The following is a 16,830-nucleotide window of genomic DNA, read 5'->3' as shown; positions in this document are numbered from 1 at the left end:
GCAGGGAGAAGAAAATGGGAAAACAAGCTAATATTTATAGCCCATGTCCGCTGATGTTGTGCTGGCTTCGGTCGTTATGCTATCGCAGGGCTAAGGTAGGAACGACATCTGTCTCTCCTGGTGCTTTAGTTCTGTTTTTTTTGCATTCTCCCTCCAGCATGGGTAGTGCTAGTTACAGCGCTTTGCCGCACTGTCCTTCGGCTGTGTCTGGTAAAAGAAACAGATTCCAGAGCCAGCTCCAGCGCTGACCTCACGTGGTTATCCAAAGTCCTCAGTTTCTTCATCTCTGAGTAATGCCTACCTTTACCAGGTTTTGGGAGGATTCAATCAGGTCGTGTCCCCCCCACCCCCCTTGCCCAGAGAGGTGGCCATTGTTATGCATATTGCTGCTGATGCTGCTTAAATGTAATCATTCTTGTTTTGATTGACAGAAAATAACTCAGAGATGTGCATCAGGACAAAGGGTAGGCATGGCGGCACACACCTGCAAACTAGCACCCAGGAGGCAAGGGCAGGACATCAGGGCTCCACAAACTCTGCCTCAGAACCTCTCTCAGTTACTGCCCTCCCACCCCCACCCTTAGCCCCCCAAAGAGAAAGAAACAGGTTTTTAGCAGAGCTTAGTGTAATCCATGTGTTTTATATCTAGACTTAGATGCCTTTTGGATTATATGGCTTAAGAGGCACAATAAAGGCTCTTGTTTTCACTGATGATTGTTTTAAATATCGATCTTGTCGGGTTGCCATGTCTTTTTTGTTTTATTGTTATTTGCAGGCTGTCAGACACGCAGATCTCAGGCTGGAGAGTCACAGCTCAGAGTATACACACACCCACACAAAGGCCCTGCCAGCTCAGCCTGTTTGCTTTGTTATGGCAACCCTGTCACTTCCATCTGGAGAGTGAGTAATGATGTCATTATCCACAGGGCCAGGACGGTGGGGAGTTGCATTGTCAGAGATGGAGGTAGGGCGAGGGGCCCCTCAGCATCCGCCTTTGACAAGGAAAGAACTGAAGAGCGTTATCTGTGTGATTTTAGGAAAGAATGCCCCAAGAGACGTCAGCCTGCAGTAGTCCCTACTGGTGCTTAGTGAGGCCACAAATGGCTCTCACGGTCTGGTGCTTCTTTTAAGTCTTGGGGACAAAGTGTATCATGGTCTGGACAGAGATCTGCTGACTAGAGAGATGGACAGATCAGAGCTGTGGGAACCAGGCAGGGGCTCTGGAGGCTTGAAGATCTAATCCATGTCCAGCGGTCCTTTGAAGAGTAACTGGGTCCTATTAATGTTTATCCCAAGGGGCATAACTGGGGCTCACTTCAGGCACTCCAGGTGAATATGGTCACTATTAGAGGCAGAACTAATCACTAATCACAGCTAAAACTTGGGTCAAAGTACCAGGCAAGGATCTTTATGTCACTTCAACACATTAGCCCTGGTGCTGGCCTTTCTCACTCACACACACACACACACACACACACACACACACACACACACAACACACACATTCACACACCACCCATGTACAACACACACATTCACATACCACATACACAAACCACACACATACTGATACCTGCACATAATCACATACCATACAAGAGACACTGACACACACACATACCACATATACATACACACTACATATGCACACTTATCACTCACATTGACATACCAGACACACATACCAGACTCACAGACAGACCCAGACACACATACCACACACACACAGACACACACAGACACACACAGACACACACACACACACACACACGCATACGCGCACACGCATACACACAGAGGCTGGACTTTAAGGATCCCTTGGGATGATTGCTCAGTCATCCTTCACACCACACTAAATCAATGTTTCCAGAAAAGCAGTCAAGAAATGTGTCCCGCAGAAACCCAAGCCTGGCTTTCTTTTAGTTTACCGATGTCCATCACTTAACTCCACCACTGTGGGGCACGGTTAATGCTTTAGACCCAGCTCTGACCTTCAGCACCCCTCTTCTCTGGCATCTGTACTGGCTAGTTTTGTGTCAACTTGACACAGCTGGAGTTATCACAGAGAAAGGAGCTTCAGTTGAGGAAATGCCTCCATGAGATCCAACTGTAAGGCATTTTCTCAATTAGTGATCAAGGGGGAAAGGCCCCTTGTGGGTGGGACCATCTCTGGGCTGGTAGTTCTGGGTTATATAAGAGAGCAGGCTGAGCAAGCCAGGGGAAGCAAGCCAGTAAGGAACATCCCTCCATGGCCTCTGCATCAGCTCCTGCTTCCTGACCTGTTTGAGTTCCAGTCCTGACTTCCTTGGTGACAAACAGCAGTATGGCAGTGTAAGCTGAACAAACCCTTTCCTCCCCAACTGCTTCTTGGTCATGATGTTTTGTCCAGGAATAGAAACCCTGACTAAGACAGGCATCTTCGGTTAAGGCAAGTCCTCATAGGAAGGAAAAGCCATTGCTAAGTAAGGCCAGAACATGACTTGCTCTGCCCGCCCTCCCCTCACTGAGTGCCCTAGAATCCACTTGCTTCTCCAGCTTGCTCCCAGAGCCTCCTGTGGCCAAGGCTGACGGAGGCAGGCTCATCCCTGGTGTCACAGGACAAGTGGGTGGAGGGTGTCAGGAAATGCCTCAACTATACTGAAAAGACAAGTACCTAAAATTCCCAGGAGAGCCCAAGGGGAGGTAAAATACAATGGCACAACGGCTCCTTTCTGTTAGCTCACCTGGTATTAAGTGCGCAACGGGCATCTCAGTAAAAATGCTTATGCCATTCAGGGTACTACTACAAACAACGTAAACAGTGACATTCCCGCCCACCTAGTTTTCCTGCTAATCCCTTCCCAAAGCCATCTTTCTCATGCATCTTAAAACATTGTATCATTTATTGAACAATTACTTAATGTGCTTAAGACTTTATCATTCGTGGCTGGAGAAATGGCTCAGCGGTTAAGAGTGTTAAGACCGTTAAGACTGTTCTTCCAGAGGTCCCGAGTTCAAATCCCAGTGACCACGAGGTGGCTCACAACCATCTGTAATGGGATCTGATGCTCTCTTCTGGCTTGTGGACATATATGCATCAGACCACTCATATATTAAAAAAAAACAAAAAAACAACCCAAGCACCAATTAGATGAGCAAGTCTTTCAAAAGGGCTGGAGAGATGGCTCAGCGGTTAAGAGCACGGACTGCTCTTCTGAAGGTCCTGATTTCAAATCCCAGCAACCACACGGTGGCTCACAACCATCTGTAGTGAGATCTGACACCCTCTTCTGGTGAAGACAGTTACAGTGTACTTACATAACAATAAATAAATCTTTGGGCCAGAGTGAGTGGAGGTCCTGAGTTCAAACTGCAGCAACTACAGGGTGGCTCACAACCATCTGTAACTACAGTGTACTCGTATACATAAAATAAATCTTTTTAAAAAGTCTTTCAAAATGTTGCATCAAGATATGTGAACTTACTGGCTATCTTTTTTTTTTTCTTTTTTTTTTTTTTTTTTTTTTGGTATAGAGTTTATTCAGGGCATGGGGAGGGGAGTTAAGAGAGTAATAGAGGCAGAGAAAGGCAGAGCTAAGGAGAAGTACAGGCCGGCCATGACCACATAGAGAGAGGGGGAAGGGAAGAGGGAGAGAGGGGGGAGAGAGCTGGAGCAAGAGAGCAAGGGAAGCAGCAGGAGTAAGAGAGTGAGAGCGGCTATTAAATTTACTATGCAATAGTGTGAGTTGTGGTGGCAGAGCCTGTAGCAGCAGGCTTGGAAGCTGAGGCTGACTGCCATGAGTTCAAGGCCAGCCTCAGCTAGACGCTAAGACCAGTTTAAAGAAATACATTTAAAAGTTGAAATTATAAACTTTGAATGTGAGCTGGGTGTGGTAACATACTGTACTGCCAGGCTCGGGAGGCTGAGGCAGGAGGATGATAGGTTTGAGGTGAGTCTGGGTTACAGTATGATACCCCATCTCAAACAACAGCACCCTCCCCCATTAAACCGTAAAAATGTTGTAATATTTAAACACATGAAATTTAACTTTTATCTTGCCCTGAGAGTTCCTTAGTGATGTGAAATATCAAATTATCACCCATGTCAACATCAGTGTTGTTTAGTATAGGAATATTACAGATTTTTTCCTCTGAATGTAGTTTGAAGGTGAAGCAGTTGCCAAGAAAAATTTAAGAGTCAAAATGCTTTAAATGAAGTCTAAGAATCTAGCAGATCTGGTGAGCTAATGACTTAATTAGAAACTTACAACCCTCCTCCAACCTCCACTCAGGGTTAAGATGCTGTTGCCCACTTCAACCAGGGTACCTAATTCACTGAGTCTTCCAGTCAGCAGGTGGATGGATTGTGTACATAGAGGGGACTGGGTCCAGCTCCCAGAGGCTCTGCTTGCTACTATGTATCCACGTGAGAAATTCAGTTGGTTTCCAGTAGTGGGGAAATGCCAGAGAAAGATAAAGCTTTCCCTGCCTATGATAGCTAGAGGCTCCTTTTGAAGTGATTGGAGAATGACCAAACTAGCCTACACACTGTGCAGTGGTGTAGACCAGAATCTATTCTGTGCTGAGGGCCACATTTGATCCCCAGCCACCTCACATAACCGTCGCACCCTACGGCAGGCTTCCTGGGGTGAGTGACCACAGTCTTCAAGGGCTGAACAGAAGAGCAAGCCTGTCACTGTGGAGCCCAAACTCGCTGTCTGGCAATGTGGCTCTTAACAAACTGTAAAGACGCATCTACATCCCCTGCAATTAAAACGTGGTTACTTAGAAAGGCTTTAGTGGTTAATGAGCGTAAATATCAGCTCCAACATATAAACATAAAAAGACAACTTAGCCAAAGTACAATGATGATTTTGAATTTTAAATAAACCCACTCCATATACAAGCATTCCCACATCCTTGGAAATGGCACTGAAGTCAGGTGGGGAGTAATCTGAAGCCTCAGAAATCAATCATGGGGCAGAGGTGTAGCTTAGAAGTGGGAAGATTAGTCTCATGACGGAAAGAGGCTCTCTGTGCAGACAGGATGTGTGTGTGCCTGTGTGTATTTACCTGAAGGAAGTGAAACCACAGGAACCCTACGGTAAAACTATGTCAAACATTTTATTTGTATTTTATGTTTGGTAGATTTAAATAAATAGAACAAGTTTGCTGAACAGATTTTTTTTAATACAATATCTAGATGTATAAGGACAACCAAATAGGGAAACCCCACAAACTGATGTTTTAACAATGTTTTACAAACTGTTGATAAAGATTGTATGCTTGGATTTAAAAGAACCCCAATAGATGAATAAATAGTCTCACATTAAATCTTGTAGATTAACCAATTGCTCTTAGTATAAAACCAATACATCATAGTGGGAGGGATACACCATTGCCCTTGGCGCTCCTGTCTCCATCTCTCATTGGTCGTCTCGTAAGTGGGAAAATAAAATTGAATTTATATTAGCAAATGAAAGTGCAAGTTTATACAGCAGGGCTGAGCAGCAGGAGTGAAGAATGATAAGACAGGAGAGGCTGACAGTCCCTCTACACCAAGGACATCTATGTCAGTCCTTGTCCCCCAACGTCAACGTGACATCACTTATTTTTCATTGCTCTGAAACGAGCAGAACCAAATTCTTTGATCTAAAGGAATATTAAATATTTATTTCCCCCACATCATTTGTGATCACGTAAGGCAAAGGGAGAGAAGTCCTACCCTCACTGTGGGTGGCAGCAGCATACAACTTCAGAGCGCCTCACAGGGACATTCACGCTCCCACGGCGGCATGCGGAGACGTCTGCTAGAGCATGTCTGCACCCTGCCTTGTTTTAATTTATCTAGCTGAAAAAAAGCTTTTATAAACATATCACTTAAGAGGACGGCTGAGCCAGGCGGGGTTGGCGCACGCCTTCGATCTCGGCACTCAGGAAGCAGAGACTGAGTCCGAGGTCAGTCTGGTCTGCAGAGCCAGTTCTAGAACAGCCAGGGCTACACAGAGAAACCCATTCTCCAAAAAGTAGGAAAACAAAAACAAAAACAGAAAACAAAAAGGACAGCAAATTATTTTCTTGCTGTAAAAAAATGTTTACACATTTTCAAACTTGCCAGTGTAGTTCTGTAAGAGGAGTCTCAGAAGGCTGTGGCAGCAGGGTCTGCAGGATGCCCGCGACGAGCTGTGTTTACGAGAGCCAGGTAGTAATATTTAAACAATCCAATTTGTTTAAATACCTTCCGCTCACTCTGCCTGGAGGGCAAAGAGATACCCACTGTCAAGTGTTACATAGTAAAAGGTATTTTATTTTTGCTAATCTTATATACTGAAGTTTAAAAATGAAAAAAGATCTGTGTGATAATCACGCCTTGCCAGTCCATTTCTTTTTATAATAAAATGCTCTTTTGTGTTTTTAAAGAACAAAGAAAAAAAATTGATTTACTAAGAAGAAACACACTGGAAAATGCCATCTCAGGGTATCAGATTAAGGAGCCATCTCTTTCTGTTGGCGAAAACGATCAGGAAAGCTACTGAGTCTGCTGTCTTTAGCTGGCTTTAATACGTCTTTTAAAAACGATGGTCAGGAACTCTTTAGAAAACCAGAGGGAGGAGCTGCTTCGAGCGGAGCCTGAAGTTCCATTCATTGTAGAAAACGTTTGCTTTGGTTCTTTGGAGGAGACACTCATATAACTTCTACATGAGGAGACAGAAAAGAGAAGAGATTAATATGACCCATCTAAACTTGAATACCATGGCAATAGCTTATATTTATAAAAAAGACAAACCCACCATGCCTTTACAGATAGTATCATATGTAAGAGTAAGCCGCTGTGCTGTAGGAAGAACAGGTCAGTGGCAGAGCCCTTGCCTGGTCTGCACGAGGCTCTGGGTTAGTTTCCCCAGCACCACAAAACCACAACCAGACACACGTAAAACCAGGAGACTGGGTTGGGGTTCTTAAGCTTTTTAAGGGCAGTACTAGGAAAAGTACACACCCTTTCCACTCAGCTTAGGGAACATCACTGACTCAGAAATGCTATGCTTAGATAATTTAAATCCATAGCCTCTAAGAAAACTACATTCATTCGTCCTGTATCCTTAGTGTTCAATGCTTAGGGCTCCAAACTTTAGTGGAGGACGAAGGAATGTTTATAAATAAATGGTCACCCAAAGGAACAGTGTACCACTTCAGATGGGATCCTAGACTACTTCTTGGGGAAAGATGGTGGAAGGAAAAGGATGATTTAAAACCCAGGGAAGCAGAACGCCAGGTGGAAGTTTCTTCCTCCCTGCAGATATGGGATATGACAGATATGGGATATGAGTTTCTTCCTCGCTGCAGATATGGGATACGACAGATATGGGATATGTCAGGAAGCAGCAGATGCCGTGGTTCCACCACCACAGCACTAAGCAGGCTGCTTTGAAGGCTTAGCAATCCCAAGGCCAGGCCACAGGGGCTGTATGATCACCTTTACAGCCTACAAGATGGATTCCACTAAGGGCAATAATACCCCAGAGGAGAAAGAGAGACTGGTTCCTCAGGGGCCACTTCCTAGCTAAAGTTGTTATGGCTTCACAGACAGTTTGACCATAGTCCTCTCCTGACTCCATTTCAGTGTCTGGAATTTGGCGAATCTCTTCCTAGGAAGAGGATGAGGAAATGCTGATGACTGTGATCTGCTGGGGAGGGAGGCTTGCTGAGAGAGCGTGGGTGAGCTAGGCCTATCCCACTTATCCCTCACAGAGCTGAGATTATGTCATGGAGCTGGCAATGACCACTCATTAGGAAAATTTGATATGGCTATTTTGGCTAGCTATTGTTCTTTTTGTATGAAGACTTCAGGTCAACTTGTCTTGAGGACTATGTGAGAGAGGCCCAGACAGGCTCAGCCAGCATGAATATGGAGTAGAAGAACCTCAGAACTGCTATTCTATATGTGCTTTGTATTTTTAAAAGACAGTAGAAACATGTGGACCAAGGTTACCAAACACAAATGAGAGAAAAATGGCAAGAGAACCCTAGGCTGTCTGTAAGTACTGATGACCCATGGAAGAGGGACAAAGCCCAGTTTTATTTCCAGTGGAGCTAGCCCAGAGGAGTCTATTCCAACATGGAGCCCGCCTGGACCTTGTTGGATAAGGCTGCTGTGTGCTTGAGTGTGAATGGAGGAAGACAGGAAGGGCCAACAAGTTGCCCAGAGCATCTCAAAATTCAAATTCCATGATCATGCAGTCTTTTCTACAGTGGCTTCCTCATTCCCTCACAGAACAAAACAACCATTCATCCTCTCTTGGGTACCAGCTCTGACGACCGAACAAAGCCGTTGACGACCAGCTCACCTGCGGTCTGTTGTGTCTGCACACCATCCACCTGAGGTAGGGGCCCAAGTGTCCCTTCATCATTAAAGGCCAAAATTGGTTTCAAAGGAATTTCTGGGTTCTCATTGGTGACATCTAATCTGGACGCTTTTGATCCAACAGGTAAGTTTATAACTTCTTCAAAATTTTCATTTTGTATGGACATTCCGTTTTCATTTGGCTGTTTTTCCAAATCTGGAGAACTGGGGATGTGACAGATCAAACATGGGATGAGTTAAAATTAAGTGTATTTTTAGAACAAACAATTATTTTAGAATAATTTTAAGGCTTTGAAATAAAACAGAAGCTTGGGGCCATAGAGATGGTTCAGAGGTGGAGACACTTGCTGCCCGATAATGCCAGCCCTGATACCCTGACATGCTCCCAGAATCCACACAAAAGTGAGAGGGGAGAACATTATATATAGCCTCCACACATGTGTCCTCCAATACTAAGAATAAATAAAGATATCATATCATTATTAGCAAATATGGTTGGGGAGCTGAGACAAATTTGCATCTTAGATTCAAAAAACTTATAACACTTATCAAATAGGACAATTTGTTAGAATAGGTCATTACCAACAGAAACAGGCCATCATTAGCTCCTGAATGTTTAATTTTTTTTTTATTTTGAGACAGAGTATCTCTACATGGTCCTGGCCATCCTGGAACTATGCAGGCCAGAACTCACAGATGCCACCTGCTTCTACCTGGGGTGAAAGACATGCGCCAGCATGCCTGACCTTCAATTCTTAAAGAGAAATAATTACATTATTTGTGTGGGCACAGACATATACATGCCATGGTGTGCAAGGAGAGGTCGGACGGTAACCGGAGGAGGGGTCAGGTTTCTCCTTCTAACACATGGGTCCTGAAGATGGAACTCAGGTCATCAGGATTGGTGACATTCACTTCTACCTACTGAGTCATTTCGCTGGTCCCACCTTTTTCAATTCTATGTGAGTCTGGGAATGGTGGCAGACACCTATAGTTCTAGGAGGCAGAGGCAGGCCTCTGCAAATGAGGCTAGTCTGGTCTATACAGTGAGTTACAGGTCAACCAGTGTGAGAACCTGATGCCCCTAAAACTCTCTATGCTTTTCGTGGGGAATCTGTTATGTGGAAAGGATATGGATGGAGAGGGCTTAGGGCAAGGATGCAACGGGCAGGGAGTGGTTCTCGTACATGGCTGGTGAGGTTATACATGAGTTCTCACTGGCTCTGCATGAAGACAGGGTCTCAATCTAGAGGTGAGGATAGACTCAATGAAACGTTGCCAAGGATACCCTTGAATTTCTGATATTCCTGTCTCAGTATTCCAAGTTCTGGGGTTACTAGGGTGTGCCGTTGTTCTCCACTTTCTTGTTTTTGTTTTATGTGTTTTTCTTTGTTGTTGAGTTGGGGGTGTGTGTGTGTGTCTCACTCTGTAGCCCAGGTTGGCCTCAAATCCAACTTCTTTAGTCTCTTATGTGTTGGAATTACAGTCACAAACCAACCATCATATCTGTTTTGGTTTTTAAACAGTCTTGCTATATATATAGTGCTGACTAGTCTCAAATCTCCATCAGTCTCCTCTCTCAGTTTCCTTAAGTCCTGGGCTTATTGTACCCAGTGTTTCCATACACCATAAACACAGACAGTTAAAGCACTCTTCCTACAGGATGAGTGGACTCCCCTTCCCCTTCCTTTCCACCTCTGTTCTAAGCAGACCACTGTGCTCTGAGCTCTCTCTGTAGCCCAAGTGGGCCTTGCATTTTTTATTCTGCTTCAGATTTCCAGGATGCCAGGATTGCAAGCCTGCACCAATGAAGCTGGCTGTAATTTTCCTTAATACGCACTCAAACCTCACCATGAGGAGTAAAGAAAAAAAGTGACTTCCCTTTTCTTAGAGTTACAAGTTCTACAAAAAATTAAGGAGACAAATTAAAAATAAACCTTCCTGTTAAAATTCTGGCATTCTACCTGGTGGGGTGAACACAGCACTTTGTAACACACACACACACACACACACACACACACACACTGATAAAGGCCTCAGTTACTGAACTCACCTCTCTGTGGTCACTTCTGATTGCTGTAAAGCGACTCCATGTGGGCTCTCTGCAGACTCTCCGTTTCCTGAAGAGGCCATACACGGCAGTGCAGGTACTTCTGCATGCAGCGAGGAGAGCAAACCGTTACTAATATGCCACCATCAAACCCACCCTCTAGGCACCAGAACCTGGATATCTGACCTGACTGTACAACTCACTGCCTGTGGGATGTTGGGCAAATGAAACAAACCCTAATCCTTCCTGGATAACAGTACCTGCCTGACAGGCTACTAACTGTGCTAACATGGGCAAAGTTTTCACTGCTCGGCCGACTGAAGGGCAGAAATAACCGTTACTATTATTTTGTTTGTACTAAGTTAGGTCTGGACATTGACACTGAAATCAAACCAGCTGATGAAGTGGTTAACTGACTTGACTGGCTGACACAGAACACTTTTACTGAAGGATTCGGAGCAAATCACCATAGAAGAGGAAGCCACGCTTTATTAACTCAGCTGAATTCAGTCCTACTTAGAAGGCTGTGATTTCACAAATAGAGGCCCACGGTGTGTGTCCTGAGCTTCACTACATAAGCTGCTACTCAACGCTGGAGTCCAGCTTAAGGCAACCTATAGACATCTGACTCAAACCTAGGGTGGGCTATATTGAAAGTCTTATAACCCTTGATAGCACCTGTCAGCAGTAACGCTCTTGGAAATACCACGTTATGCAGTGGGCCTGGGGGTGCTGGTGCTCTTGAATGGTTGTAGATTCAGTTCTGAGCAAAGCAAAGCAGAACTGTGACAGGGTGTGGCAGAATTGTGATAGGAGTGTCCTCTGGACAAACAACTAGTGCGTCAGTGACTGAGCCTGAGATCGCCACTATCCAAGAACCTCACACAGAATGAAGCTAATCTTAGATGGGACTACAAAAACGAAGGCTGATTCCATTTCTATTTAAGCCACTTCTGTTTTAAAATCTCCAAGAAACAGTGATTTGCCCAAAGACCACAGTTACAAGTTAAAGAACAAGTTACGATGAAATCGGCATGTTTTAAAGTGTACTTCTCTTTCGAAGTCAGGATTAAGAGAGATGTGTAAATCTTTTATTCTAAGACTTGTCATAAATACAAGTTATGAACGCGGAAATGTAAGCTGGGGGCAATAATGCAGGCCTGTAATATTAGCATTTGGAGGTCAGAGGAAGGAAGATGTCCTCAGGTACAGCGAGAATTCCAATACAGACTGCACTACAGAACGAGACTCTAGTTCAAACAAAATCCCCAAGCAGACAAAATCCTAGCAAGATGTGTATGTTTAAAGTCATCCACTAGGCCAGTGGTTCTCAGCCTTCCTAACGCTGAAACCCTTCATACAGTTCCTCATGCTGTGGTGATCCCAACCAAAAATACTGTTGCTACTTCATAACTATAATTTTGCTATTGTTATGAATCGTGATGCAAATGTGTGACCCACAGGCTGAGAACCACTGCCTTAGTGGCTGGAGAGATGGCACAGCAGTTAAAATCAGCCATGTCAGGCAGTTTGCAGCCAGCTGTAACTCCAGGAGATTTGACATCGTCTTCTGGCCTGTGTGGGTATACACATGCACATGTGTATGGCAGAAGAAATACCTGGCTCTCCAGTGAGAACTCCTTTGGCTATGTCACCATTTCTTTGCTCAGTGGTTTTCTAGAAAAAGAAAGAACCAACATAAGAATTTTAAATTGAAGTTCCTAGTGGTAGAGAGCTCACTGGATAACTATGAGGACCTAGGTCTAAGAGTGGGGGTGACTGGAAAGGAAATAAAGGCATATCAAGGACAGTTAGAGCCAGCAGGGCACAGGCCTGCAGGCCCCCCCCCCCCCCCCCCCGCCTTTGGGAAGTAAGCAGAAGTTGTAGGATGTTCAAGGTCATGTTCAGTGAGGCCAGCCCGAAGGGACAGGAGACTGCCTCCCAGAACAGAAGACTGGCTAGAAAGGCCACGCCAGCAGCACCTTATCAGCGGTCTCTGTCCTCCTGGTTCTTCTCATAATCTCTTCAAGTCGCTGCAAAAAAAGAACACAGAAGACTGGATGAGATACACACAGCACACCAGCCTGGCACATTTCGTCGATAAAAAAAAAGTAGCAGAGTATTAAAATGTGGAGAAAAGATAATTCACAGTTCTTCGTCCTAATTATCGTTATGAATAGAGGTTGGGACCATTTTTAGCTGTGGTGATAGAATGACTTGCTTTGGGGAAGGAGGAAATTCTGGCATCTTTCTTGGAATTAATACCAAGGGCCACTTCTTATGCAAGGGTAGAACATTTTGTTCCTGACCAAAGCACCAGTTTCTTGGCTTCAGGCAACTTGAGACCCAGGAAGGAAGCAGAACCATGCCGGTCCCAGGCTTCAGTCCCAGCTCATACCTTCTTCCTCTCCAGCCGTTCCTGCTCTTCTTTCTGGAAATGCTTCTCTCGTTCCTGCCGAGCCCTCTCTGCCTCCTCCCGGGCTCGGGCTTCTTCTTCTTTCTGAAAACAAACGGCTACTACTGCTTATCCCTGCTCTGGCAACCCAGCTCCCCACACTGGGCAGGCAGGAAGGCCGGCAGAGAACTCACTCATCTTTGAGACCACCCCTCCCACCCTCGCAGACCCCTCACCTGCTTAGCAGCCCTAATGGTCTGGGAGCAAACCCATGGGGCAATGGGAGATGCTCTGCACCCCGCTCATGTGCAATCGTCTGGGGCAGGGCCCACGCCTGCTCTGCACCCCACTCATCTGAGGACAGCCCCTGTCTGGGGCTGTGCATCCCACTCATCTGAGGACAGCCCCTGTCTGGGGCAGGGTCCACACCTGCTTCTGCACGCGCTCCACCTCCTCCCTCTCCCACCGCTCCCGCTCCTCCTCAGCCAGACGCAGCGCCAGCTCCTCTTTCTCTCGAGCCTGCTCCTCTTCCAGCCTGCGGGCTTCTTCTTCCCTGCGACTTCGCTCTTCAGCCACCCTACGGGCCAATTCCTCTATCTTTTGTCTGGGAAAAGACAAGAATGAAGGCGCTTCTTTGAAGAGAGGCCAGGTATGGCAAGGCCAGCAGTTCAAAGACCGGGAGGAAAGCCCCCTGCTGTAGCTACATTCTACTGTGGATATGGAATGGCCTTTGTTTGTCTTCCTCTCCCCCCTCAGCTTCATTTTTGTCAGAAGCAGCATACAACAATGACATGTGGGGGGCGACTTGCTTCTCCAGAGGATCTACAATTCATCTTTCAAGGGTGGAGACTTGAATAGCTGAACATAGATGAATTTTCGTAATTAACAAAAAATTACACGTGTATGGGAATTTTGCCTGTATATTCCCATACACGGGCTCTATATGTTCGCTTGGTGTCTGCAGAGTCCAGCTCAGGTCCTCTGTAAGAACAGACAATGCTCTTAACTGATAAGCCATCTCTCTAAACCAATGAAACCTTTTAAAATGAGATTAATAATGTTGTGTATCAGGTCAGGAGGAAGATGGGCCATATAAGCCGCCCATGGAATGAAGGGTGTGCACAGCCAAGAGGGTGGCCCTCAGCAGGTCTGAGGTCTTCCCCAGCTCTGTCAAGAACAACCAGTTGCCATTAGACCCAAGTGGTATCTAGTTATGCATACGGTCACAGTTAGCTTTAACTATCAACTTGACAGTCCGAAGACCTGAGACAGAATCTCTCAGTTGAGGAATTGGCTAGATCAGATTGGAATGTGGGCGTGTCCATGGGGAACTGTCTTGGATGTTAGTTATGTAGCAGAACCCGGCCACTGCAGGCAGTGCTCTATATGAAGGCTATTGGTGCACAAGCCTGCGAGCAGGTCAGAGAGCAGCATTCCTCAGTGGTTTCTGCTTTCAGCTGCTTCTGGAGTTGCTACCCTGGCTTTCCTCACAGATGGACCAGTGCCCCATAAGTGGAAGCCAAAGGAGCTGTTTCCTCCCCTACATTGCTTCAGGTCAGAGTGTTATTATCACATCACAGCAACAGACTGGAACCTGAACACTGTCTGTTTGTCCATGCCCATGGCTGTGGTGGTTTGAGCAGGAATGGCCCCTGTAGGCTCATATATTTGAACGCTTAGTCATTGGGGAGTGGCACTACTTGGGAAGGATTAAGAAGTGTGACCTCGTTGGAGGAAGTGTGTCATTGGGGGCTGGGCTTTTGGTCCAGTGTCTCTTCCTGCTGCCTGTGGATCTTGATGTAGAGCTAAACACTACTTCTTCAGCACCATGTCTGCCTGTGTGCTGCCATGATGAGACTGGATTAGATCTCTGAAACTATAAGCAAATCCCAAATAAAAGCTTTTCTTCATCAGTTACTATGGTCATGGTGTCTCTTTTCAGTAGTAAAACAATAAGTAAAACAAAAGTTGGTACCAGGAGTAGCGTATGTAGAGATACTCATTCTAAGGTGAAGAATAAGTTATTGTACCTGGCCCCTCCCACTATCAAGAGAAGCACAACATTAGTGGGCCTATCTGGATTCTGGAGACAGCATATTCCTCACTTGGGTGTGTTACTCTGACCCATATACCAAGTGACTCAGAAAGCTGCTAGCTTTGTGTGGGGCCTGGAATAGAGAAGGCTCTACAACAGGTCTAGGCGGCTGTGCAGGCTGCTTTATCTCTTGGACCATATAATCTTGCAGACATGGTAGAACTTAAAGTGTCAGTGGCTGTTTGGGAACAAGGGATGTTGTTTGGAGCCTTTGGCAGGCCCCTGTAGGTGAATCACAGAAGAGATCTTTGGGAACAAGGCTCTATCACCATCTGCAGACAACTATTCCTCTTTTTTTTTTTTTATGTATATGAGTACACTGTAGCTGTACAGATGGTTGTGAGCCTTCATGTGGTTGTTAGAAATTGAATTTAGGACCTCTGCTTGCTCCGGCTGGCCCTGCTCGCTCTAGCCCAAAGATTTATTTATTATTATACATAAGTACACCGTTGCTGTCTCCAGACACAACAGAAGAGGGAGTCAGATCTCATTATGGGTGGTTGTGAGCCACCATGTGGTTGTTGGGATTTGAATTCAGGACCTTCAGAAGAGCAGTAGGTGCTCTTAACCACTGAGCCATCTTGCCAGCCCCCACTATTCCTCTTTTGAAAGACAGTTCTTGGCCTGTTATTGGGCCATAGTAGAAACTGAACATATGACAACAGGCCGCTATGTTACCATGAGGTGGGTGTTGTCTGAGCCACCAAGTCATAAAGTAGGTTGTGCGTAGCAGCAATCTATTGTCAAATAGAAATGGTATATATACACGCCTAAGCAGATTCTGAACGTGTAGGCAAGTTACATGGAGAAGTTGTGCAATGCCTATGCTTTCTACTGTTACAGCGCCGTCTGCAGCCAAGCCTGTGCCTGTAGCCTCGTGGGTGTTCCCTATGGTCGGCTGACTGGGGAAGAGAAGAGTAGGGCCTGGTTTACTAATGGCCCTGAACATTATGCAGGCACCATCCAGAAGTAGACAGCTGCAGCCTTATAGGGGGACAACTCTGGAAGACACTGGTGAAAGGACATCTTCACTGTGGGAGGAACTTCAGGTAGGACACATTTTGTTTAGGAGGAGAAATGGCCAGATACTCAACTATTCACAGACTCATGAGCTGTAGGCCAATGGACCGGCTGGATGGTGGGGGATCTGGAAAAAGCATGACTGCAAAGTTGGTGAGAAAGACATCTGGGGAAGGAGTACGTGGAGGGATCTCTTCAAATGGGCAAAAGTCATGAAGATATTGTGTCCTGTGTAAATGCTCATCAAAAGGTGACTTCAACTGAGGAGGAGTTCAGTAATCAAGTAGACAGGAAGGCTGTTCTGTGGACAGTCAGCATTTTTCTCCAGCCATCCCTGCACACACGAACAAGTGGCCATGGTAGTAGAAATGGGGGTAAACATGGGTTCAACAACATGGGTTTCCGCTCCTGGAGGCTGACCTGGCTGCAGCTGCTACTGCGTGCCACAACTGCCAACAGCAGAAACCAGGCACTGAGCCCCAGATATGGCGCTGTTCCCTGGGGTGACAGTGATTTGACTATACTGAACCACTCCCTTCGTGGAAAGGACAACTCTTGGTCCATCCTGGGGTAGAAACTTATTCCGGTCATGGATCTGCCTTTCCTGCATGTGAGGCTCCTTCTGCCAAAAGCAGCATCCGGGCATACGTTTGGCAGGCAACTCTGGAGTAAATATTTTTTTACCAAGCTGAAGGGACTTATTTGAAAGAACACGTATATATTGGTACTATGCAACCTTTACAGTATATAATGATAGCGAAGAAACTTTAGTCTATAGAAGTGTCAGCTGCGAGAGCAGACCTGACAGCTGTACCTTCTCTGTGCTATGGATCTGTGTGTGTGTGGCTCTACATACATCCTCCAAGCAGTCAGAGAACAGAAGGGGCCACTTAAAATGTATGCAACTACTTGAAGTAGGTATAACTTTT

At 45.7% G+C, this 16,830-nt stretch overlaps 1 protein-coding gene and 1 long non-coding RNA gene across 12 annotated transcripts in view; one reads left to right on the top strand and one right to left on the bottom strand.

Moving 5' to 3' along the window:
- The first annotated feature begins 10 nt into the window (after positions 1-10).
- On the top strand, positions 11-8,338 carry Gm48249. The gene is made up of 3 exons (XR_003948991.1): positions 11-95; positions 776-900; positions 8,252-8,338. It is a non-coding gene; the product is annotated as a predicted gene, 48249 (long non-coding RNA).
- The window catches only part of Map7 (microtubule-associated protein 7), a 132,671-nt gene continuing 120,920 nt past the window's right edge, over positions 5,080-16,830 (bottom strand). For 8 of the 11 annotated variants that reach the window (XM_006512582.3, XM_006512577.3, XM_006512584.4 and 5 more), the window contains 7 exons: positions 13,216-13,390; positions 12,790-12,891; positions 12,374-12,424; positions 12,011-12,068; positions 10,395-10,494; positions 8,325-8,545; positions 5,148-6,674 (listed from right to left, as the gene is read on the bottom strand). In XM_006512582.3, the coding sequence (XP_006512645.1) occupies positions 6,664-6,674; positions 8,325-8,545; positions 10,395-10,494; positions 12,011-12,068; positions 12,374-12,424; positions 12,790-12,891; positions 13,216-13,390 (718 nt within the window). In that variant the 3' untranslated portion in view covers positions 5,148-6,663. Of the gene's footprint in view, positions 6,675-8,324; positions 8,546-10,394; positions 10,495-12,010; positions 12,069-12,373; positions 12,425-12,789; positions 12,892-13,215; positions 13,391-16,830 lie in introns of all 11 variants that reach the window. The other 3 variants (NM_001198635.1, NM_008635.2, NM_001358787.1) reach the window with 1 other exon arrangement.

This window comes from Mus musculus, chromosome 10 (genome assembly GCF_000001635.26).
Source record: "Mus musculus strain C57BL/6J chromosome 10, GRCm38.p6 C57BL/6J".
Classification (NCBI taxonomy): domain Eukaryota; kingdom Metazoa; phylum Chordata; class Mammalia; order Rodentia; family Muridae; genus Mus; species Mus musculus.
This window is presented reverse-complemented; position numbering and strand designations above follow the sequence as displayed.